The following is a 25,448-nucleotide window of genomic DNA, read 5'->3' as shown; positions in this document are numbered from 1 at the left end:
CTAAATGATTCTGTGTGTCTCTTGCTGGGGAAACTAGGACCCAGAGAAATGAGATTCTTGGAAAAGAAGTTCCTGGTAAAGCATCAGGTGACTGCAGGGAATCACCTGGTGATTGTCTGCTTCTGTTTTCTGTCATCAGATCTCAGGCTAGGCATTGGCCCTGGGAGGTCTGGCAGCCTCAGCAGGACAGGTACCCCAAGAGACCTGGGATGGGGCAGGCACAGATCCCTGGGTTTTATCATCAACCTGCATGGATTTGGGTGTGCTCAGAGAGTTTATTTTGCACCTTTAAAGAATCACTCAGTGGTTGAGGTTGGAAGGGATCTCTGGGGTCCAGCTGGTCCATCTCCCTTCCTAAGCCTCCATGCAAAGAACAGATGAGGCTGTGGTGTGGCTGTGGAACAGATGGAGATCACCAGCACGTGCTCTGAGTGTGTATCCACAGAGGAGGGATGGGAAGGTATAAAGGAGCCAGTCATCCAAACCACGAGGGCACTACCAGCAGCTCTCATATTCAGGACATGCCTGCTCAGCACACAGGAGTGAAGCCTGTGTTCCCCAGGTGCTGCAATGAGGTGGATCCATCCCTGTGTGGGTTGTGCTCTCTCTGGAAGTTGCTGTGGAGTTCAGTTGGGATTTGGTGGAGTAAAGATGATGCAGGTTGTTGTTGGATACTTGTTTGATGGGAATGTTTGGCTTGTAACTGCTCACCCATTCTCACCAGAGCCAGTGGTATCTGGAGCAGTGTCTTGCTTAGGGAGGTGTTGCAGTGTCAAGGAGTTGGCAGCATGGAATGCTGTTTCATCTGCCTGAGGCTCCCAGCCCTGCCCATCCGCTCTCCACTGCCTGCTCCAGTGTCACAAAGCCTATTAGTTGTTTAAATTAGGGCTATTTATAGCTCTGAAGCCACTAATAACTTGAAGGGTAGTGCAGAGCAGTGGAGACAGAGCTCTCAATAGATCCCCAAACAAACCCTCCTTTTGCTCCCTGTGTGCCCTCCAACCTTCCTCATGTCCATGTCCCACAAGAGCCATCCTGCCTCAAAGGAGGTCAAATCCAGGGCAGAGGCAGCTGGAGCATGTCCTCATCTTACATGGCAGGCTTGGCCAAATCTGAGCAGAAATGCCTGACCCTCTTGCCTGGATGTTGCTGTCACAGCGTGGAGAGCACAGCAGAGCTGTCCCTTTGACAGTGCCAGCCTGGAGAAGGGAAAAACCAGCACCTTTACCTGGTTTGGGGCTGCTCCTATCTGCAGGAGCTGAGCACTTTTGCTCCAGGACCATGGGTTCAGGTCCTTCTCCAAGGGGGGAGTTTTGCTTTGGATGTTGAGGGTGGGGAGGGGGAGGAATTGGTAGCTTGTGGTTTTTCTGGGTTTTTAAGAATTTTTTAAGAGTAAGAGGAGCCAGAGCTGGGATTTTTTTTTTTTTCCCCAGAGTAACTCTTCTGCATTGCTTCTTTGGCTGCATAGGGAGGAACAAGGTCTCATGTCTCATGGCAAATCACTTGTCCCCCTGAGAGGTGTCACACAGGTAGCCTGGAGTTGTAAAATTGTCTCAGTCCTCTGGCAGGAGCTGGTGGATGGATTTGATGACAGTGGGAAGCTCAGGAACCTGGCTGAGCTGCTGCAAGGAAGGAGGAAATGTAGGAAGGTGTGTGTTTGGAGGGTTATTTCTTCTCTCAGGATCAGGATGGAAACTGCAAACACATCCTCCTAGCAGTGTGCAGCATCTGTCCTGGAGGGACATGGGCCTGCAGTGACCTCATGTTGTGGGCTTGTGAGAGGAGGGGTGAAGGCAGGAATACCCTCCTGCTCTGGGTGAACAGGGAGCTCCCTTCCCTCTCTGCACCCAGCACTCCCTGGGATCGCTCCTCTCTCAGATTACCAGGTGCTGGTTGCTGTGAAAGGCACGTGCTGGATTTCTCCAACCAGTAACTTAATCCAGTTTGACACTGGTGGCTCTGGGCTGGAATCTGACTAGCATGAGTCACAAACAGCTGAGGGGTGCTCAGAGCTGCACCCACCTCCCTGCAGCCTCTTCCCCCCATGATCCCCAGCCCCGTGTCCCTGAAAGGCCCCTTGATCCCAGTGCGGCCGGAGCCTGGTGCTGAGCGTGGAGGGGAGGCTGTGCTGAATGACCCCTCTGCAGGCCTTTGTTCTCAGGGATGGAACAACCCTTGGCAGGGGGCTGCTGCCAACAGAAGGGCACAGAGAGGAAAGGGGAGCCCTGTTGGGTGCTGTTTGCATTTGCCAAGCTGTGCTGCATCTTCTGTTCCTGCCTGAGGACCCACAACCCACCCAGGTGCCTGTGCCTTTTCAGCCACTCTCTTCAAACAGACTGCCCTGGGCTTTTCTGACTTGGGCACCTTCCCGTGCTTCTCACCCTGCCAGCATTCCCACTTTGTCTGGCAAGGTACCAGAATCTCAGCCAGCATCCCGTGCCAGCCTGTGCAGCTCACAGCACCCCCAGGCATCACTGAGTCCCTGCGAGAGGCAGGTGCTCCAGGTCACCTGAGGAGCTGATCTGAAGAGAAGGAAGCTGCTCCTGGTTACAGATGGCATTTCTCAGGCTGCAGCAGGACATCCACACCAGAAGGAAGCTGGAAGTGGAGTGTGAAGGCAGCCCAGAGCCCTTCTGGATAGCAGCAGGAGAGCTGGGGTCGTTGTGTGGGGGGTGATGAGAGTTTGGGCTGCAGGTGCTTGCAGGCTGCCAAGTCAGCAGCTTGCAGGGGGCTGGAGAGGCCTCGCCTGCCCTTGCCCAGAGCCTTGTAGAGCTCAGCTGGGTCTGCAGATGCTCAGGTTCCAGCCCTGCTGCTCCCAGTGCTCCCTGTGCATCACACCGGGGTTTGTGTATGAGACAGCCACACAGAGCTGGCCTCTGGCATTTGGAGCGTGGCAGGTTGGCTACAGCAAAAGGGGATTTTGGGAGGCTGGATCTTGCCAGCTTTTGGTGGCAGAAGATAGTGTCTGCACTCCTTGGTCTTCAGCAGCATTCCCCAGCTGTGGAGTGGGGAGAAGGAAGACACAAGCAGGATCTTTTGTCTTCCTTAAAATCCAATTTTAATCTTCCTGCCTTGGAAAAGTGAAGCTATAGGTAAGTAGATGGATAGATATGTGTGTGTGTGTATACACCTGTGTTTTTTCCCCTGCTTCCTTGGGACACCAAGGAGAGGACACCTTTCATTCAGAGCCCTGGTGTTGGCTGGCATATGGGCTATGCAGCACTGGGACATTCTGTCAGACCCATGCCACCAGCTGTACCTTCCCTGCCCAGGAGCTGAGGCTTCTTCTGCTGCCTTACCCACAGCTGCTGTGTCTGTCTGTGGTGGGGGGGGGGGGGGGACAAACATGGAAACATTTGGTGCTTCTGGAATGTGGAAAGACTTTTGTTCTGCAGGAGCTTCAGGCTGCAGCCCATGGCACAGTGGACTGACCAGTCACATTGTTGCTGTCTTGCCCAGCAGCCCCCGTGGCATGTGCAGGGACTGGCATTGAGCACTTTGCACACAGCCTAGTGAATCTCCAGCAAAGCTTTGCCCCATGACCTGTTGTCCCTGGGTTATGTTCTCCTGCAGTAAATGTGCCTTCTGGGCACACTGCTGTGGGCGCTGCAGCCCTGCTTGCTCAGGGACTGCTGCTGGTGGCAGTGTGATGAGGAGGGCACAGCAGCTGACAGGGCCCTGTGTCTGGTGCAGCATTTCAGTCTCCAGGACACGTGTGCTCCTTGCTCCTCTGTCCCGTGCTGATCGGCAGTGATGTCCTTCAGGGTGTCCTTGAGGAGTACGTGTGCTGAGCTTACCTGGGGCTCTCTGTGAGTGTGTGTGTGTGTGACTTGATGAGGTTCAGGAGCTTTAAACAACAGCAGGAGCTGCTCTCCTTGGTAGAAAACTCAGTGTTGTGCTGCAGGGAAGGGACACTGAGCTGTTGGAGCAGCCCCAGCCTGGCCTTTCTGGGGTTGCTGTGCTGGCAGGACGCTTCCCTCTGGCATGTGGACTCGAGAGGGTTAATGGCACGTGCTCCAGCCAGGAGCATCCTCTTGATTCCAGCTGTCACAATACTAAGTTAAGTGTGTGTCATCTTTACAAGGCATTAAAGAGTGCTACAGTCTGAGTTACCCAGCCTGGAGGCCTCCAGGGTACAGTATAACTTGTAGGGGCTTCCCTGGTGATTCCAGCCTGTCTGCCTGCTCCTGGAGTCAGCCAGATGTGTTGCTGGCTCAGTTAAGGTGGCAATAGCTCTAGAGCTTTGGGGTATGAGCAGAAGGAGCAGGTTGGAGTGATGGGTGGTCGTGTGGCTCAGTCTGCCCCAGCACAGCACTGTTCTGCTCTATTTCTGGCCCTTCCATAAAACCCACGAAATCCTCCTCTCTGTCTCCAAGAGGGTGGAGAAACCAAACAACCCCCATTTTGAAAGGGCACAGTGATGCCAAACTGAATCTGAGACCATGTGTGGATTCCTGTGCTGAACCTGTGTTTGTAGGGACTTTGGGGCTGTGGTGGGCTTCTGATGTGCCCCTGTGTCCTCCTGGAGCCTGGTATTTGCTGATGGGATCCTGGAGGGTGATCTGTGACTGGCAACTGCCTGGGATAGCCTTGAGGCACTGTTGACTTGTTGCTGATGGGGCAGGAGGTGCATGGAGGGGTTTTGTGTTGAGGGAACCCCTGCCACTGCCTACACAGGATGCTGCACCAGAGGATACAGGCCAGGGTCCTCTCTGCATACCCAGAGCTATTTCACCTGCACACTGGCACTGAATGTCACCCAGGACTGTCCTAGAAGCTGCCAGTGCCAGGAAATGAAAATGGCAAGTAGGCTGTGCATGATGAAGCATTCCCAGCCAAACCACAGGAAAGTCAGTGTGTTTTATCCCATTGAGCTTCTAGGGAACTGTGGCTAATTGTCCCCTCTAAAGTTCAGGCACATGAGAAAGAGGAGTGACCTTTAATAGGTCAGGAGCACACACACAAACAGATCCATTGCTGTTGGTGGGACTCAGCCTGTGCACAGGATCCCATCCTCTCCCATCTCCCTTGCAAGAAGGAACTGCATTCAGTTGCTGGCTGGTCAGTTTGGATCCATAGTTTGACCTCTCAGTAAACTGAACCCCCCAGCCCTAGGGTGGTTTCTGGAATGAGGAATGAGCCTGGCCTGGCTCTTTCTGCAGGGATGCCCAGGGGCTGAAAGGCCAAAGTCTCCTTGGCTGTAATTCTGAAATTCCTCCATGGTTTTGGCAGTACAGGACAGAGGGCTGGCTCAGGGCATGGGGATGAAGGGATGATGTCAAAGGAAAGCTGTTCTGTTGAAGTTCACTGAAGAGGTTTTGCTTTGGATTTTTTGAAGATTGTGTGTCACCCAGTTGCACACAGCAGAGCCAGGATTCCCTGGGAGCTGCAGGGCACTCTGACCTTTCCTTGGCTTCTCAGAGGAGGGGGCACTGGGGGCCTTGGTGGGGGAAGCTCATGGCTCTTTGCACATGCAGGGGTATCAATCCATGACTTGACAGCCCTTTTCCTCCACATCTAGTGTGCAGAGCTGCAAGTTCCTGGAGGTGCAGGGGATAATTTAGCTCACCTCTGACCTAAGCAGGTAGGAATGGTGTTTAAGCAGTGCAAGAATGAGAAAGCAGTGGGTGACATTTGGGATGGGGGTGTCCCTTCTCCTGTCCTTGGTGGCTGCAGTTTGGAAGCAATGTAGCAATGTGAGCAGCCACCAGCCTGCAGATGCCCTGTCCCTTTTGTGCCATTCTCTGCCAGCTGTATTTATTGAGCCTGACAGTTCAGGTGCTGTGGAGATGGATGTATTTCTATTAAATGAACCCTGCGTGTGCCCTGCTGCAAAGCCAGCTCAGGCATTGCCATTGCAGGGTCTGAAGGCTGGAGCACAGCAGCTGGAAATGCTGAGTGATTGCTTCAATGGAGATGTGAGAGATGGAGCAAACAGCTTTGGAGCTGTGGTGTTGCTCCTGACCAATTTCCCCTGCCCTCTCTTTCATTCCCTCTTTCTCTTCCCCCACCACTCTTCCAATTCTATTTTAACAGCACTACAAATTGCAGCATAAATCTTTAGCTGAGCAGCAATTTGGCTTGGCAGCCACCAGTAAATCTCTTCTTGCAGCCTCCCATTGTGAGGGAAGTTGCAGTGGGAGTAAGGGGATGTAAGGAGAGTCCTGACTTTAGTCCTGTCAGGTTTTCCTGGCTCTTTCCAGCTATGGGCCCATAGGCTTAGTCCCACATCTCTCTAGTCCTGGGAAACAGGAAAATTCTTCTCCCACCCCAGCCTTCAGTTCAAACATCAGATGTGTTGGGAAGTGGTGTGAAGCAGCCTCAGACATGGAATAGGAGGGGTACCAGCATAAGTTCCAAATGCTGTTGTTCAGGTGTGCAATCCTAAAGTTGTTCCCCATTCTTGAAGACCATACAAGGTGGTCTCTGAGCAAATGGACCTGTCCCTCCAAGCTACCTGCACACGAAGGTGCTTTTGTTACCTCATGCAGAATGTGTGTATCCTCCATGGGCTGTGGTAGGAGGAGTGATGGAAAATTGCTCTGAGTGGTGTGTGAAAGGCAAAACTTCTGCCATTTAGTCCATGCAAGGGATCTATCTGCACAGTCCCACACCAGGAGCTGTTTGTCCCAGCAAACATTTTCCAGCTTGGTTCTGTGTCCTTGGATATGTTCTGCCTGTGTTTGTAGCCCCCTTCCAGCATGTTTGAGCTTGACCACCCTGATGCTGGGAAGGAATTGTTCCCTTGAGGATGGTGAGGCCCCGGCACGGGTTGCCCAAAGAAGCTGTGGCTGCCCCTGGATCCCTGGAATTGTCCAAGGCCAGGTTGGATGGGGCCTGGAGCGACCTGGGATGGTGGAAGGTGTCCCGTGGAATGAGATGGACTTTGAGGTCCTCTCCAACCCATTCTGTGGTTCTGTGAATACGAGACCAGGATAAAGTACAGACCATGCCTTCATCTTGGCCTCTTCTTGGCCAAGTGTGAAGCTTTAAAGGCATTTTCCATGCTGGATTCTTCAAACGCTGGGCAAGTGTTGAAAGACAAGGAGAACTCTGCCTGCAGTCAACACCACTTGCTTTTTGTGTGATGTACCGGTGAGAAAACTGAGGTACAAAGGGGAGAGGCACCTGCTGCAGAGGTTTGTTGGAAAACAGAGTGGTTCTGGGGCTTTGGAGCAGGGTTTCTTTTTTTGTAGAGAAGCACAAGTCCCTGCAGTGCTGACTCCAGATGGCCACATCACCCTTCTCTGTTCTCTGGGGAGTGCAAGCTCTTTGAGGCAGACCACAGACCCTCACTTAAAAAGAAATTCCTTAATTGACTTAAAGACAGAGAAAGGAAAACAACAAGTAGAGTTTCTTCTTCATCCAGCTTGCTTTCCTCAGGGGTTGCTTTTGAAGTGACTGTTCAAACATACCTCAGGTGTGGGGAGCTAAGTGGATGGAAGCAAGTGTCCTTTGGTCCCATGAGTCCACCCTCGTTGCTGAAGCTGTCCCAGCTCCTCAGATGAGAGAAGCGCTTAATGAGTTCAGCTTCTTGCTCCTTTCCTTGCCTCTTTCCGTCCCTGCTGAGAGCAGGTAAGACTGTATTGTGAAACATAACTGTGGCTATAAGCCCCATCAGTACTTCCCTTCCTTCCCACATTCTCAGCTGAAAGGCCTCCCTGCCTGCATCCTACATCCCTGTGCTTCCTTCAAAGAGCAGCCTGTGCTACTCTTGAGCCCATTTCAAATGGAGCCTGGAGAGAGTTGATCAAAAATTATTCCAAGGATCTCCATGCCCAGATCTGTGAGCTCCTCCTGTGGTTACCCTGGCAGCTGGGGTGAGGGACACATCTGCAGGTTTCCCTTGGCATCCTTTTCTCTCCCAAGAGAAGCTGGGCTGCTGTGTTGTGGGATCTTTATACAGCTGTGCTCACCCAACTCATGCACAGAGCTTTTGTTACTGGTACTGGGGTGATGGAAGCCCTCTATAAGCTCCTGGTTAGATCCTGGCACTGGTCTTGTCCTGAAGATTTGGCCTTCATCCTGTTGAGGGGGTGGCAGCTGTCCTAGAAAAGGCACAGCAGTCCTGGTGTCTCCTGGGCTGGTACAAACCTCTTCCCTAGCACTGAAGGACCTGGTGTGATGTAGGTGAGCTGGAAACTCATTCACAGCCCTGGGGTGATGTTTGCAGACAGAGCTGGCTCTGCTCCTCTGGGGCCAGGCAGTGGTGCCTGGGTGCTCAGAGGTCCTGGCAGCCTTCTGGATCTCAGGATCAGATTCTCCCCCCACACATACACACACTCTTTAATAGTTGTAATAAACCATATGCCCTGTTATTTAAATAGAATAAATTTAAAAATGGAAAAGCCTCCAAGAGCATCTGGAAGTTCAGCACCTGTGGCAAATCAGCAGCTGAAGGAGCTGTGTGTGAAGTGAGAGTGGGGAGAAGAGGCTATGAAGGGCTCAGTGGAAAAAGAGGAGTGTCTGGAAGTCTTTCATCTTCCCATTGCAGTGTTCAGATGCGACTCCAGCTGCTTTCTATTCTGGGATGGAGGGAAGTGTGTGCTCCCACACGTGGCTATTGCAGCTCAGGAAGCAGCTCTGGACTGACCCAAAGGTTGGGAAATCATCCTTCTGTACAGTGAGAGGAATTCAGAGGATGGTGAAGGTGCATTGCCAGGGCTTGAGAGATTCATATTTCATTTCTGAATTTGTCTTAGACTTAGTGGTCTGTCAGTGCTTTGGCTGCTGTCTAGTCCCCACGGAAGAAGAATCCAGGGCTCTCCAAAACACCACTGTTTGCTGTAGGCACAGAGCTGCACAGAGAAGTCTGTACAGGTGTGAAGCCATATTCTTTTTGGGTGCTGATGGTGTTTCTTAGGTTGCAGTGGGAAAATCAGTCGCAGCTCTGTCTGGAACCCCACCAGATACTTTGTGGAAAAAGGGAATGTGGCAGCCAGGCAGGTGTTGCAAGCTGAGGAGGACACAGCCATCTCTGTATTCACTAGAGACCAAATGGACACTGGAATTCCTTTGCTTCAGGAGGGGCTTCTCCCTGTTCTCTCCTGGCTAATTCACACAACTGGCATCCCAGATTCTCCTTGTTTCAGGCTTCTTAAAAGTTAAGAATTTTATTTCCTGTTCTTCTGTACATTGAACTCTCCACACTCAACAAGAAATTCACTTATGAGCTCAAGATGCAGATATGACATTCCACTTGTGCTACATTGCTGGCTGCTCCCAAGCCCCGTGTCCCATCCCAGATACTTGTGCCCAAACCTTCAACCCCTTTGGAGGCTGAAGGGCCAAGGCATGACCCCTCTGGAGCAGGGGACACTGAGAGGTGGCAGTTAGCAGCCCCGAGAGTGGAGGATGAGCAGTGGTGGCTGGCTGGCTCACACAGTGCTCGCCAGCATCCCAGGTGGACAGGCAGGGATCTCTTGCAGCCTGGTTCTCCTGAGTTGCTGCTGGTTTTCCCCCCAGGAGTGATGCATATCCCACTTGACTGCCAGGCCCTCCCCTCTCCTGGTGTGGTTCACCAGCTTTGACAGGAAGGGCCAACCCTGCTGCAGGCTTTCACCATTTGTCACAATAAATTGCTTCTTCCTCCTGCTGCGTGGGGGAGATGCTGGTTCGTGTGCCCTGAGTCTGAACAGCACCTGAGGCTGCTTCTCCCCCTCCTTGCTCTTCCTCCCCCCAGGTCTGCAAGGAGAGCAGAGCCTGCTGCAGCTGGCAACAGGCTCCCCAAAGCTTGCCTAATGAAGCAACGAATTTGGTGTGCTCTTGCATTCAGCTGCTTGACCTGACATGACATGGGAAGGGAAACAGAGCTGGAGAAGGTGCTGATGCTCCGGGAGCAGGAAAGGCAGGAGCTATCTGTGAGGCTGGGGTGCTGCTGCCCATGGTGGCCCCTCTCCAGCACAGGTCAGTACAGTGGGAGGGCCTGGCTCCAGCACAGCAGCTGCACCAGGCCTTGGTGTGTCTTTTCCAGCAGCTGGCAGGGAGTGTGAGTCCACTTGGAAGTTGTGTATGGAGCCAAGAACTCAGTGGAGAGTGTGTGTGTGTACAAACTGCAGTACCCAGTTCAGCTGGGACTCTGCTCTGTACATCTTTGGACAGGGTTCCTGATACAGGAGAGGGGACATTCAGGTTTGACCTCTGCCTTCTGAACTTCTGTCACCATAGGAGCTGGTGACGTGCCCAGGCAAGTCAAGCAGGGTGTGCTGTTGGTGGCAGTGGCTGTGGGGGAACCTCCATCCTCGCCTGTCCCTCACTGCTGGGTGACGTTTGTGGCATAGCTGCACTGGCTTCATTGCTGTGCCCTGATCAGCCACACTCTGAACTCCAGGGATGCTGGGAGCTGCCAGAGTTCCTCTCTCTTCCTCTGGCCCCTGGCAGTCTGTGTTTCTCTCTGCAGATCAGCGCACAGTTGTTGGCTGAGATGTTAAGCGTGAGCTGCTTTCCTGAGGTCCAGGACTGGCTTAGCTCTTCATTAAGGCCTGTTAATCATGCTGAGGAGCCTGACAGCTGCTGGCCATGGAGCACAGTGCCCTGCTACCTTCCAGCTCTCCAGGATTATCCTGCCCAGGGTGCCCCAGTGTCACTGTCAGCCACGGGAAGGGCACTGCCTGCTCTGGCATGGGACAGTGCAACTGCAGAGTGTGAGAGCTCTTGGCTTGAGAACTTTCCTCGTTTGCAGGAAGAGTTCCCAGTAGCAGCTCTGCCAGGAGCTGGCATGGTGGCCAAGTTAAAGCCCTAGGAGAGGAGGAGGAGGAGATTAGGGGCTGTGCTTCCACCTGCCAGGCTGCAGCCCCACTCTCCTTAGTCTCAGACTTCATGGATACATGAGTCTTTCTCTCTCCCTCCATCCCAAATGGTACCAAGCTCTTATTACTGTTGGTTTTTGTCTTAATTGCACCCTGGAGCTATGCTTTGATTTATTTTATCAGGGAGAATTTAGGGAAAAATATGGTTGTTTCTGAAGCACATAGCAGCCTGCCTGGTGTAGGGCTGGGAACTGGTGGGACAAAAGGAGAGAGGGGGGCTTGGCAGTGCCCTCCCACCTCCTTCCTGTGCCTGTGCCACGATGGCTCCAGCACCCCACAACCCCCACGGGGCTGTGTGAGGGGCAGGGAGCCCCCTCCACACTCGTGGGGCATCCCCCAGCAGCACAGGCCTCAAAGGCAGCAAAGGGCTTTGAATTTCCTTCTCCCGCTGGGAAGAAGGGATTTAATTTACTCTCTGAAGGTACAGGGAGCTAATTTGGAGCTAAGCTGGTGGTGCTGGCTGTGAGAGTGAGGTGGGGGAATGGAGCTGCACACAGAGCATCACCTGCAGCTCCTCAAACCTGTACCATGCCTCGCTCTCCAGACATGAGACACCCAAAGAGATGTGCTCTACTCCATTCCCTCACACCTTTCATCTGAAACCCTTCCATTTTGAGGTCTTCTGGCCATCCCTCCCACTTTTCCTACTCAAGATTCTGTTGGGTTTTTAAATTAAAACCTGCCATGATTTGAGATGAATTAGTGTAGCAGCAGTATTAAAGAACATCATCTTCCCAGCTGTTCCTCCCCAGCATCTTGCTAGTCCCAGAGCAGATGCACTGGTAATAAATCCTCTCCCTGCTGCTCTTGATATTCCCTGATTTCTGTACATCTTACACTGTCCTAACACCAGAGGCAGCTTGGAGATCTGTGTTCCCCTCCCTGTGCAATGTGACGTGCTCACATGTTCAGTGCTTCTTCTGTTTTAGGTGGTCAAAAATTTTGCTGGACAAGTTTATTTTACATGGGAGACTTTCTGCTCAGACCAGAGATGGAGTGTAGTTATAAAAACCATACAGCGTAGCTGATCCAATTTTTACCAGGCTTTCTAAAAAACAAAACTACATTTCTCAAAGTGTTTTCTTGCTCCAAGTGTGCAAGAAGCTGAAGCTCCAAGTATCCAACAGAACTTGGGGCCATCAGCCTTCAAGGATTCATGCCTGTTATTGACAAAAAAAGATAAAATTCTTGAATTCTTGTGTTGCATTTGCTGGAGGACTGTGGGCTTTTTTTCCCCCTGAAATAGCAGCTTTTTTGCAAGCTGCAGGCATGCTAAAGCACTCACTAATGTTTTGGCAGAACCAGATGTCCTTTGTGCTTTCTACACCCAAGTTACACCAATTTCATGCCACTGTGTCAAACCCCTATAAAACTGCTGTACCTCTTTTCTGTATTTGCTCTTGAGAGGGTTCAAATATCCATTATATGTAGATTTTGGTCAAAGTCAGTGTTGTGTAGTCAAAGCAAGGCTGTTCAGTTCATCACTTCCTCAAGCCAAATCAATGTGTTAATGGCCATGGTACAGTGCTGGCCTGACTTGAGGACACAGATTTCCTCCCCCTGCTATAATATTTGGGTGCAAATGGAGCTCGGTATTTTTTGCTTTTAATTTCCCTAGGCACACAAAGGACTGGGGAAAATAGGTACAGAAAAGGTAAATAAAGTCATTGAGTAAGAGGAATGATGGCAGCAGTAGCACTGTGCTAAATTGGTGTCTTTGAAGTAAAGTCTGATTGCAACTGCAATAATTTCTCCTGCTTGCATGCAGGGAGGCAAGATGAGGTTATTAATTATAACAGGCTGGAATTGATCTTAATGAGAAATAGTGCAGCTTGGGAGGAGTTGAGGGTGTGCTGGTGGCTGTCTTCAGGGCTGGGGCCTCCAGAAGGACCTTCCTGGGCCATTCTCCTGCCAGCCTTGTTGCTCCAAATTCTGTCCCACGATGATCCCATGCTACTGAGTCCCTCCATCCTGGGTTTTGAAGAAGTCACATTGCTGCTGGCCATCTCATCTGGGCCCTGCATCTCAATAGCCTTGGACAGGTGCAGGAGGTGCTGCTGTAGGGTGAGAGACCTCATCAAAAGCTCGTGAATCCAGAGCCTGCAAAACTTTTGAGCAAAGCTGGAACTTGGGCTTTGCTGACCTCCTTGGAATACTCAGTCTGCCTCCTCCTTTTGTATCCCCAGGGATTGTAATTGTTGCCCTGGCAGACTTATGGGAAACCTGCTCATTAGCCAAGGAGCCTGTGGGAATGGTCTTGTCCCAGCGTGCCTGTGCTTTGCCAGCCAAACCAGTTTTCTTCTGGGAGCTCATTTCTTACAACACTGCAGCAATTAAGGTATATTAAAGGCTAATCATGCCCAGCCTGTTTTTCTCACAAGACAAGCCTTCCAGATTCTGATTCTGCTTTGATGAATGATGAAAGTCTCTTGTCTCCTGTCCATCAGTTTAGGGTAACTCTCCCTGTGTGTCCCCAGGCTCAGAGAGAAGCCAGCATGAGGCACGCTCCTTCCAGTTGTGTGTCACTTGGCATTCCTGCAGCAACTCCAGTAACTTCTGCTGGGCAGAACCCTCCAAAGACTCTGCCCCTTGCCTCCCTTTTCCTGAGCAAAACCCAGGGACTTCAGCCATGAGGAGGACTCTGCAAACCATGACAGTCTCCTCGACTTCCCTTCCCTTCCCCATCAAAGCCAGACTTCGGTGTGTGTCACAGGAGCTTTCAGGGTGCTCCTGTCCCAGCTGTGCTTCTGCCCTCCTCCCACCACATTCTGAACACATTCCTTGGTGTTTCTTCATGGCTGATGGAGGATAGAGGAGTGCTTTCTCTGTCCCACTTGCACCCCTTGCAAGCACTGGTATTTACAGAGCATTGCCTTGGAATTGCCCAGCGCTCTCAGGGATGCACAGGGTGGGACTGTTGGAGTGTCCTGTGTAGGGCCAGGAGTTCCACTCATGATCCTTGTGGGTCCCTTCCAGCTCAGGACATCTTGTGATTCTATGAAGTCCTTTCTTGCCTGTCCTACAGCAAGATGTCCCCTCTCATCCTCACATCTGACAGACAACCCCTGTTTTTGGGGAGGTGACAAGAGAGTAAATTGCAGGGACAGCTGCAGTTTGAGAGTGTGTTCTGTGGCTTTGTTGGCTGGCAGAAATCTCCTGTGCTGAGTGCACCCTGTACAGCTGGGCCAGTGTTTTTTCTCTCAGACCTCTCATTAGCAGAGTTCAGCTTTCCCTTGGGAACTTCTCATTAAAACTCTCAGCCTCTTCTCTCCCTGGCTGTTGGAGCACATCTGAGCTGCCGGAGCTGTGTCCAGTGTGGGAAAAGAAGAAACTAAATAGAAACTGTGCTAGAACCATCTGGAGGTTTGGTGCCATGGGAGCAAGACATTCCCAGGAACTGGAGTGCGTCATCAGCTTGGGAAACCCTTCGTGTCTGTCTGAGTCTCTTGGCACCTCTAGGGAGGGTTGTGCGGTGTTGCTGGGTCTTTTATGTCCCCATTCACCACCAAGTGCTCACCCTTGTATGGTTTCCTGCTGCATAATTAGACATTTTTTCCCCCTCCCTTCTGCTTTGATGAGGGATTTTTGCCTGCCACAGTTGCTTTATTAAACAAGACAAATCCAGTTGTCCTGTTTCAATTCACTGCAGGTTATCACCAGTAGAAAATGCCATTTTCTGCATAAATGTGATTGTCCTGCTCCAGTGAATGAACAGGAGCACTGATACTGGGCGGGGAGGAGGGAACCTCCAGAAAGAAGAGATGTCCTGGCCACAGGAGAGTTTGTCATGCAAGGGTACCAGGCTGGTCCCTTGGCTGATTTTCCATCCCTGATCTAAGCTGTTTCTGGGAATTCACTGGCAGATTGTTCTGGATTGACATTAAAGAGTGAGAGAAGATATAAATATATGATAAAGCACTGGAGTGCTCAAAAATTAATATTTCAGGTTCAAGAAGTCTTTATTTCCTCAAGTGCTTCAACAAAAGGAGGAATTTGTGTAGTTGTAGTTGCTGCGGTTTCCTTCCACCAACTGAAGGAACAAAGCGAGCTCAGAGCAAAGCTTCAGCTCTGGTCCTGGCTGAAGGGGATGCCTGGTGTCACAGGCTGCATAAAGAAAGTGGTGACCTTTTTGGAGCCGTTTCTGCTGTTGGGGCTGGTGTTGGGGTGTTTTGGTGATCAGGGTACTGGACTGGGAGTCCTGCAAGGAGAGGGTGAGGGAGCTGGGCTCAGTCAAGAATTCAACACAAGAAAGATGTTGCCCTGCTGGAGAGAGTCCAGAGGAGCCCCCTGAGTTCATCTCTTAGAGCTGGAGCCCCTCTGCTCTGGAGCCAGGCTAGGAGAGCTGAGGGTGCTCACCTGGGGAAGAGAAGGCTCCTGGGACACCTCAGAGCCCCTTGCAGGGTCTAAAGGGGCTCCAGGAGGGCTGGAAAGAGACTTGGGACAAGGACGTGGAGTGACAGGACACAGGGAATGGCTTCCTACTGCCAGAGGTCAGGGATGGATGGGATATTGGGAAGGAATTGTTCCCTGGTAGGGTGGGGAGGCCCTGGCACAGGGTGCCCAGAGCAGCTGTGGCTGCCCCTGGATCCCTGGCAGTGTCCAAGGCCAGGCTGGACAGGGCTTGGAGCACTCTGGGATAGTGGAAGGTGTCCCTGCCCGTGGCAGAGGCTGGAACTGGATGATCTTTAATATCCCTTCCAGCTTAAACTATTCCATGATTCCATGGTTAGTTCCAGGTGGAGAGAAAGCATTGAAGGAGCTGTAGCAATCTGCAGACACATCATCCAGAGGTCAGAGCCAGGCTCTTCACGGCAGCACATGGTGGGAGGGCAGGAAACAACAAACACAGGATGAAACAGGAGAGTATCAGACTGCATATAAGGAGAAGCATTTCTGACCAAGGACAGTCAGTTAGTTGAGGTTGCTGCCCAGAGAGGTTGTGAAGTCTCCATCCTTGGAGGTTTTCATGACCAGACTGTCTAAACCTGCTGCAATCCCTTTAAGAGATTCAGCTTGAAGCAGGAGTTTGAGTTGGAGACCACCCCGAGGTCTCTTCTGCCCTATTTACTCTGGGATCTTCCATGCCTGCTCTTGTGGAAGTGGGGTGCTGCTTTTGCACACATGTGGAGAGGTGCAGCCTCTGGTTTTTGGCAATGTTTGTGCCATTGCAGTGGGACCACCTGGCACTGCCTGACATGGATACTTTAATACAGTGCTCCAGGAAAGTGTGGCTGAGTTAGGGGAGGGTCTCTGTGCTCTTGCCCTTGCCCAGCAGATCTGGGAGAAAAGGGCAAAGAGACAGGTCCCTTCTGGTGCTTTATTTTTGTCCATGTCTCTCCAAGACAGAATATCCTCAGCTGAAAGGGTCTTGGAAGGCTGGGGTGAAGGTCACTGGTATTAAAGCCTGTTTTATTTTCTTCTTTCACTTTGGAGGCAGGATTTGGAAGTACTTATGCAACCTGCCCTGTTTGGATGATGCCAGCACGGAGCTGTCGACACTTTCCTTTATAGTCTCAGGGGTTCGGAAGTGTGAATCAGAGACTGTTTGTCTTCTGAGCTCCTATAGAAACTTGTACCAAGTGGAAAGTCCCAGGTCCCCGTGTTTCTGTGTTGCTCTGCCAGTATATCTGCTGCAACCTTCTAGGTCCAGCCTCCCAGCTCTTGCCTGGCTCTGCAAGAGTGAGTCAGCTCAGCCAACAGCATCTCCTCGCCCGGGCTTCATGATCCCATCCCACGTGTGCTCCTAACAGTGCACTGCCAGAGGGATTCTGAGTGGTTCCTGACCTCCTGCACCCCTTCCTGGTGGGCACAGGTGCCTTCTGCTCCTGCTGGCTCTGGAGATGTGGTAGGTCTGTGTGGGAGAAGGCTCAGCAGTGCTCTCTTAGGTCAGGGTCCACAGCGCTACTGAAAGAAAATTAGATGGGAAATACTGAATAGAAAGCATGGGGTGGAGGGGAAGGGATTCACAGCTCACAGACATTGAGGCAGGATTTGTTTAGGGTTTTTTGGTAATTTTTCTTTTCTTCCACAAAGTGCTTTTCCTTGTATTTGTCAGTGAGGATTTTGCTGGGATGCATTGTGTGTCAGAGAGCTCAGGGTTTGTGTTGCTGACTAGAACAATTGATTTTTATTTATTTGTTTATTTACTGCAGGAGAGAAACAAAGCCATAAGTTTTAAGACTTTAGCTGCTCTGGAGGAATTTTATTTAGAGAAACAGCCTGATTGTGTTGCTGTGTGTGATTGACACAAGCTCCTCTAATCCTGTTGCCAGTGTGGGCTCTGCAGCAGAGCCCTGGGATCTCTCACTCTGGTGCCCAGGTCACCTCGAGTTGTTCTCTGGCAGTCCAGGGTGCTCCTGCCCTGGAGCTCAGCTGTACATCACTCAGCCCTGGCACACCACCAGCTCCCTGCCAGCAGGAAAGACACAAACTGCAGGTTTTTGGGCTCTTCCCGGTTTCCCACCCTGCCTTATTCCTTCCTGTTTTTCCCTGCTTCAGAGATTACTTGGGTCCCAGATGGTGGCCATCCCTGGCCAGTGTGGTGGCTGTGTAGGAGCCAGGGCTCTCCAGCAGCTGGACACACAGGGCTCAGCAGACTCATCGCCCAGCAGAGCCCGGGGCGGGGATATCACTGTCCTGAAGTGGTTCTGGAAGGTGACCAGCTGGAACCTTCTTAATCCCTGGAGCAGTGAGGTTCCCTGGGACCTGATCAGTGTGCTGAAAGCTGCCTGCTTGCTTGAGTACTTTCTATATTATTTTTTAAGCATGATAATTACACTGCTGTGATTGCCAAGGTAGGGGCACTCCTGCCAACGTGGTGGTGCCTCCTACCAGCTAATGTCTCCTGCCTTGGTTGGGGAGAGCTGCTGTGGTGGGAAGCACAGCCATGTGGATGTATCCCCATCCATACTGCTGGAGATGTGGGGTTGTAGCCTGTTACCCTGTCCTTGCACCCCAAGGTGCCCTTTTTGTGTGCACCCCAAAAGAGCCTCCAGCAGCTCCCTGCTGCCAGGCTGTGGAGCGGAGCCCTGCGTCACCGTGTTCCCTGTGAAGTGTCCCCCAGGAAAGCCCTCCCGTGGGTGAGCACTGCCAGGTCCCTGGTTTCAGAGGAGCTCCTCTCCCACAGGAAGGTGGCAGGCAATGTTTATCTCAGTTGTGTTTGCTGGGGCTGGAGAGTGACTGTGTTAACACACAACAGATGGGCCTGGTGAATAGGTGGTGGAGATAACCCTGTTTCCTCACGCAGCCTTGTTGCCTGCTGGGAAAGGAGCCAGCCAGGCTGTTTAAGGAGAAGTATGGAGCTTGGACAGGCTGAGGATGGATTTCTCCCTCAGCTGGTTCAGTTTTGGGAGGAGGTTGTTGCTGTGGGACAGAGGCTGCTGCCACAAGCCACCACGTTCTGGTATGGGTTGGACCATGTAAAGGCAAGTTCCAGCCTGGTGCCCCCTGGGATCTTTGGATCCTAAATTTAATTTCATTTCAGGCAGGGACTGGAATTGTCCATCAGTCCTAGGCAGGGGTATGGGAAAAGCAGGCTGCAGACTGCTGTCCTGCCAGTTGCCAAGGCTGGGGGATTGGTGGCTGGGAACCCAGAACTGTGGGGCACAGCTGAAGGTTTGTGTCCCGTGTCCTCTGCCATGCTGTGTGTCTCCCACTCACTTTCAGGGAAAGCTGTGTGACTGCTGGGCACCACAATGTGCAACAGAAGGCAGAGGAGTATCCTGCCAAAGCTTGTCACACTGGTGGCCCTGCCAGCACAGGACCTTTGAGGGAAGAGCTGATGGCCCTTCTGGAAGGCTTTTTGGTTTTCCCAAGAAAGTCAAATAGGTGGAAATCCCAGCAGCAGCTGGACAGTGTTAGGGTCCGACTCCTGTTGCATGGGGCAAGAAGATGGGACCAGGAGGGGGACAATGTGACCAGAGAATGTCACTTCAGTGCCCTGGCTTCCCCCTCCCTTCCAGCTGCCTGGAGCCTGGATCTCCCGCCCAGCCAAGTGAAATGGTGCTGCCTTCCCTGAGCCTGCAGCTTGTTGCTGATGCCACATCAAGCAGGTCTGGTGATGTGGTTCATCCCAATGTCCCCTTCTGTGGTACTTCTGTCTTCTAGGTTATCCTAGGTTTTCTCCTCTCTATGGGAAGGGACAGGGTGATTCCTTCCACAGTCCTGTTGTGGCACTGCTAGAAGCCTTTGCCTGCTGGGTAGGAGCATGGGTGTGTGAGGGATGTGCAGGAGGAAGATTGGTGGCTGTTTCTCCCAATCGACAGAAAGCACTGCGGCATCCATGTTTTGGGCAGATTTTTTGGAGCCAGTGCTCTCCTGCACTGTGTACACAGCATGGAGGAGGCTGGAGGTGGATGGCAGAGATTGCTGACAGTCTTCCCTTGCCTTTTGCTGATGCCTGTGGTTTGATGAACCTCACCCAGTAAGACAAAGGGATGTAACAGGATCACGGTGCCCTTCATGGCCCCATTTGCTGCCAGAGCCGGGCAGCAGCTCCTTCGCCTCCTCTGCTTGAGGAATGATCTCCCTTTCAGATGTTGTGGACATGGTGCTGCCACAGGGGAGAGGGATGTACAGTGGCTCCCATCTGTAGGACTTGAGGCAAAAAAAATCAATGTTTATATTTCTCTTAGCTGGGAATAACTCCAGTAAATAAACACCTTGCAGAGTTCAAACGATGCAGGCACCATATATGAACCAGAATGAATTTTCAAGCTCTCTCTTGCAATAAAATAGATTTCTTGATTTCAGGCTTTATTTAGAGAAGCATTTGATTTAAGAAGGGAGTTGAAGGTTATATCTGATCTCTGTGAGGTGGACCTGCACTTCCAGTGGCTGTGGAGCATGGTGTGGAAATGTGGTTGGATTGCTGCTGCTGCTGGAGTGTTCCCAGGAGAGTTTCTCATGTACCAGCCAAAGGGAGGGTCACTTCCCTCCTCCCCAGAGGGGCTCTGGCTGCATCCTCTGCCCCTCCAGACCTCACTGCTGCATTGCAGTCTGCTCAGAGCCTTGGGAAGCTGTGTTTGCAGGTGCTGCTGCTTGGGATTCTGGAGGCCAGCCAGGACCCAGTTCCTTCCACAGGCTGCACCAGCATCTCGGAGCTGTCTGTGCCTGCCCTTTATGGGATTAAACACCCTCCTCCCCTTTGTTCCAGCCAGTGTGGTGGTTGAACTTGGTTGTTGAAGGGACGCTGGAGAGGGAGCCAGTGGTGAGCCCACTGAGGTGCAGCTCCCATGACTTAGGCTGCTCTTAGTCTCTGGAGGTCTGACTTTGCTGTTCCTGTGAAGAGCTGAGGGCATGGGAAGGACTTGGAGGCTTCTTCTGCACAATTGACCTTGTCTGTGGTCTCAGGCAAGCAGAGCAGGGTGGAAGGGCTTGGAAGGGGCCTGCTCTGCTGCAGAAAGGCACAGCTGACCTGGAGCTGGGGTTCAAGGTTAGATTTATGACTTGGCCATCTTATCTGGGAGCAGGAGTGCATGGAGGGAGGGCTCCAGGCTCCTGATGCATGTTCAACTGAGGGAGAGCTGGTTTGCCCTTGTGTGAAGGAGGAGGAAGCAGAAAACTCTGCTTTAGCCCCACCCTTGCTCCAAGCTGCAGGAAATGACCCCAAGCAGGGGACAAAGAGCACCGTGCAGGGCTGTTCTCAGTGTGCGTGCACACATGGCATCCTGAAAGCACCGGGAGGGCTGCGCTGGGGGAACTCTGCTCCCTGCAACCGAGGAATCGCCATGGTCCATGGAGGTGGTGCTGCTGCTGCATTTTTGGAATATTGAACCTGCCTAGAAAACGTAATTGTGACTTCCTGCCCTGGGATGAGGTGGTTCTGTTGTGTGTTGGACCCATTTTCCCATCTGGGTTTCAGGCATTCCCAGGCAGCGTTGGAGGTTGAAACCAAGAGCTGGAGCAGCCAGAAGGGCATGGCCTCTCTACTTCACAGATAAGTAGGGAAGCAGCTGGAGCTGGGACATGGTGCTCCTCTTTGCTGAGCTTGGAAGCTGCTGGTGAGCTGTCCTGGCACTGGTGCACTGTGGAGTTTCTGTTTCCAGGCTGACTGGGCCAGGCTTCCAGCCCCAAAACCTACAGCCAGCTAGAAGCACCTCTGCACACCAAAGCCTGCCTTCCTTGGCTTGGTGGGGTCTGGTGTGGGATAACACAGTTATCCCAGTGTGGATAAGTGGTGTGGAGCTGAAAGGAGAGGAGGGAGACAGGAACAGAAAGTGAGACAGAGGTGGGGTGGAGTAGAGAAGGAGAAAGGAATTGATGCTGGAACAGCAAGAAGGCAGAGCAGGGTGTCACCTCCTCCGAAGAGTTCCAAACGACCTGCAGACACACAAAGTTGTCAGGGTTGGGCACAGAGATGGTGTTTGCTTACCAGGGCACAACTCCACTGTGAGAATGGGGTCATTGGGTGCTGGGTTGCTTCTTTTTCCTTCCTGGAGCATTTTGGATGGAGGCCAATGCATTGCCATGCACCTGGAGAATTTGTCAGTGCCAGAGGAGCAAGTGCCAATAGAGCAGTGACTGGATTGATGGTTGTTCCCTTCCTGGAAGCAAGGTCCTGACCATGCCAGCCCAGGAAACATGTGGCACCTCTGCATATTGGGTGGCCTTGGCCTCAGCCTCACTCTATGTCTTCTTTCTTGCAGCCACTCCCACTCTCCCGGCTCCATGGCTGCCGTCCGCGAGTGGTCCTGCACGCGCTGCACCTTCCTGAACCCTGTGGGCCAGCGGCAGTGCTCCATCTGCGAGGCCCCCCGCCAGAAGCCCGACCTCAACCACATCCTGCGGCTCAGCGTGGAGGAACAGAAGTGGGCCTGTGCCCGCTGCACCTTCAGGAACTTTCTGGGCAAGGAAACCTGTGAGGTGTGTGGCTTCACCCCGGAGCCGGGACCCAGTGGCTCCCCCTTGCCTGTCATCAACGGCATCTTGCCCAAGCCTGCCGTGCTGGTGGAGCCCAAGGGCACATCCAAGGAGGAGGCTGCCAAGGCAGAAAGCAGCAGCGAGGACTCAGAGGGGAAGAGCCCCGATGAATCAGAGCTGGAGAGCGGCTGGGCTTGCCAGCGCTGCACCCTGCACAACACGCCCGTGGCCAACTCCTGCTCCGCCTGTGGTGGCCCACGTAAGCTCTCCCTGCCCAAAATCCCACCAGAGGCGCTGGTCGTCCCTGAAGTCATCACCCCGGCCGGATTCCACATGGCCCCCTCCACCCCGCAGCCTTTAGTCTCGGCAGAGATCTCTGATGGTGATGCCGTGGCCACCCAGGGCCCGGTGGCTATGGAACAAGAGGTCCAGAAGATACCAGCCTTCAGCCCCTTCTCCCCAGGGCTCCAGAACAACCCTGTGCCCCGAAGCCGGCGGGAGGTGCCCCCACAGCTGCAGATGCTGGGCCCTGAAGGCTCCCAGCCCGCGGCCACGGGCGCCATGGGGCAGAAGGGCTCTCCCCAAGGTCAGGCCAGGGCCGCCCCTGCCACACGCTTCCCGGACCTGCTGTCCAACAAACGGCTGAGCGTGCTGGAGGAGGAGATGGAGGTCAGTCCATCCCACTGGAAGTGCAGCTCCTGCTCCCTGCTCAACTCTGCCGGGGCCAGCAAGTGCGAGGTTTGCAGCACCCAAAAAGGCAGCGACACCATCAACCTGGTGGGGGACTCCGTGAGGTTCACCCCGTGCAGCCCCTCCAGCCCTGACTTCACCACCTGGTCCTGTTCCAAGTGCACCCTCAAGAACCCCACGCAGGCCCAGAAGTGCAAGGTGTGCGGCTCCTCCAAGCTGCATGGCTTCCAGGAGCACGGGCTGCCAGGCGAGCCAGCCCCGCGCTGCCCCGACTGCGGCGCCTGCGACAGGGCCGGCTGCTCCTGCGGTGCCAAGGCCCCGTCTGCGCGCAAGGTCGCCCGGCTCTTCCCGGCCCCGCTGCCCGGCGGGCAGGAGAGGCCAGGCCAGTGGGCCTGCCCTGCCTGCACCCTGCTCAACGAGGTGAAGGCCAAGCACTGCGGCGCCTGCCACACCCCCCAGCAGTACGTGGCCCAGCACAAGGGCCTCAAGCCCCTCAAGAGGAGGGAGAGCATGCATGTGGAGAAGAGGAGGCAAACAGATGAGGGCGAGGCCAAGGCCCTGTGGGAAAACATCGTGACCTTCTGCCGGGAGGTGAGTGCTTGCTTGTTCCTGGCTTCCCCATAGGTCTGGAGCAGCACCTTCCATGCCTTGGGTTCCAGGGATCTTCCCTTGCAACAGCTGGATGCTGGTTGTGAGCAGCACATATTTTGGTGCAGAATGATCTCTGGGGTGAAGACAGCCCATACAGCCCACTCCTAGTGCAAGGGTGAGGAAGTCTAAAACCTAGTGCTAAACTCGTTAACTCTGAAACCCAGTGGTATTTTAAATCAGTGAGAGAGAACTTCTGGGATGAAGGGGGCATCCTTAGGTGGTCAGTCCATCTCCTTCTGGTGTCTCCTTCCAGTGTCTAGTGGTGGGAAAGGCAGGGAGTGTGTCCAGGTTTCCTGGTGGCAATGCTGTCTGTGGATGCAGGAAATCTGGGATGCAACAAGCACAGGCTCAGGATGAGAGTGCAGGCAGAGGAACTGCTGCCACTGCCATCAGCTGCAGGTGTTTCAGAACCATGGGCTGGGCCTTGGCATTCTTGGTTTGGGTGTTGCAAATGCAGAGGTGCAGCACAAATGGCTCCCCCTGTTCTGAGCAGGCCAGCTGAGCTGTAGCTGTAACCTGACTCTAGCTGAACGTCTCAGGAGTATGTGCCAGCACCCACCTTCCCAATGTGAGGTATCTGGTCCAGTCACTTGGGTTTCAGCCTCAAACACCACTCTGTTGGCCTCATTTTTTTCCTGTATGGCATTAAAAGCTCCTGTGAATGCTGCTTTCTCTGGCTTCCTTCTGGGGGAAGCCTCCAGCTCTTCTGGACCAGATGGAAAGGGAGTTGCAGTCCCATTTTGACGTACAGACAAGGCTTTTCCTGCCTGGTCTGAGGATTGTGTCCATTCTTGTGCTTCCACTGCACAGTCCAGGGAACAGAGATGTTTGGCTCAGAGGGGAAGCTCTGAGAATGATCTTGTTTGGGCTTGTGGTTTTTTTAAATTGCTGTGTGTCCTTCCTAACAGGAGTGGGTGTCTTTATAGCAGAGACCCAGATTCTGCTTATCCCCATCTTTTAAGCAAGTGAATAGCCTCTTTTGTAGGCAGGGAACATCTGTTCCATCAGGAATCAGGCCTGAAGGATGAATCATGATGATGGCCAGGCTGAATTAGCAGTGTGGCACTGCCAGGAAGGGGAGCCTGCCTTGCCCCATCCCACAGTGCTTGGCCAGAGCCTTGGCTGAGCCTGTTGTGCTCCTTAACCCATCCGTAATGGGCTGTTAGATCAGAGTGGGCCATGTCCCACAGATCCCCCTCCACCCCAGCCCCAGGTGTGCTCTGACACTGTTTAGGTGCAAGGTTAGGCCTGGCAGCAGTGGAGGGACGATGCTGCTCCCGTCCCTGTGCTCGCCCTGCTCTCGGTGCCCCTCCCAGTGCTCCTGGTCAGGCTGGCATGTGAGGTCCCTCTGAGCTCCCTGCTGCCCGAGCGATTCCCAGGCTGTTCAGCCTTCCCCTGGAGGAGTCAGGCTGGCCGAGTTCTCCTCTGTCTGTTGTCCCCTGCCCCATGTCATGTGGAGCAGCTCCTCTTGCTGCTCCCTGCCAGGATTTCTGCTCAAGCTCCTGCTGTGGGTTTTCCTTCCTCTGCTATTCCAGGGATGCCTTTTCCAACTCTTCTCAATGTGTGGTCCCTATTTTAGTTTTACCCTTTCTTTTCTGTTGAGGAGCAGTGCACAGCTGACCTCTTCCACTGGAATTATGGAATCAGAATAATTTGGGTTGGAGGGGACCTTAAAGCTCATCTCATTCCAACCCTGCCAACCCACCTCACCTTCCACCACGCTAGGTTAGTCCAAGTCCTGTCAAGACTGGCCTTGAACACTTCCACAGATGGGGCAACCACAGCTTCCCTGGGCAGCCTGTGCCAGGGCCTTCCCACCCTCACAAGAAGGAATTTTTCCCCAGTACCCAATTGAAATTTCTCCCCTTTTAGTTTAAAATTTTCCCCTTGTCCCATCACTGCTTGTCCATGTGAAAAATTGCTTTTCTTCTTATTGATAAGCCCCCTTTAGGCACTGGAAGGGGTCTGAGGTCTCCATGGAGCCTTCTCCAGGTGAAGTCCCCCAGCTCTCCCAGCCTGGCTCCAGACCAGAGTGGATCCTGCCCACAGAGCATCTCCATGCAGTCCCCTGGACCTGTTCTAACAGATCCACATCTTTCTTATGCTGAGTCCTCCAGAGATGGACAAAACTGAGGTCTCACAAGGGCAGAGTAGAGGGGAGAATCCTCTCCCTCGTGTCCTCATGTCCCTGCACAACAAATTCCTGCAGAGCCCAGAGATCCATGTGCAGGGATGGGTCACATCCAGGTCCCCAGCCAGGCTGTGACTGAGGCTGCTGGAATGGTGGCTGCTCCTCAGCTGCATAGGGCAGATGCTTCTCTGAGGGAGCAGGACAGCTATTAGCTGAAAAACACCCTCCTGCAAAAGAGGAGCTGGAGTTGCTGATTGAGGCACCACAAAGGAAGCATTCAGGTAGGATTCCACAACAGAGGAGGTCAA

General features: G+C 53.0%; 1 protein-coding gene across 5 annotated transcripts in view; it reads left to right on the top strand.

Annotated features, from left to right (window-relative positions):
• CAPN15 (calpain 15) overlaps positions 1 to 25,448 on the top strand; it is a 56,463-nt gene that overhangs the window by 20,652 nt on the left and 10,363 nt on the right. For all 5 annotated transcript variants that reach the window (XM_053957624.1, XM_053957620.1, XM_053957622.1 and 2 more), the window contains one exon: positions 21,455 to 22,949. In XM_053957624.1, coding sequence (XP_053813599.1) covers positions 21,477 to 22,949 — 1,473 coding nt within the window. In that variant the 5' untranslated portion in view covers positions 21,455 to 21,476. The remainder of the gene's footprint in view (positions 1 to 21,454; positions 22,950 to 25,448) is intronic.

The sequence above is a fragment of the Vidua chalybeata genome, chromosome 16, assembly GCF_026979565.1.
Source record: "Vidua chalybeata isolate OUT-0048 chromosome 16, bVidCha1 merged haplotype, whole genome shotgun sequence".
Taxonomy (NCBI): domain Eukaryota; kingdom Metazoa; phylum Chordata; class Aves; order Passeriformes; family Viduidae; genus Vidua; species Vidua chalybeata.
This window is presented reverse-complemented; position numbering and strand designations above follow the sequence as displayed.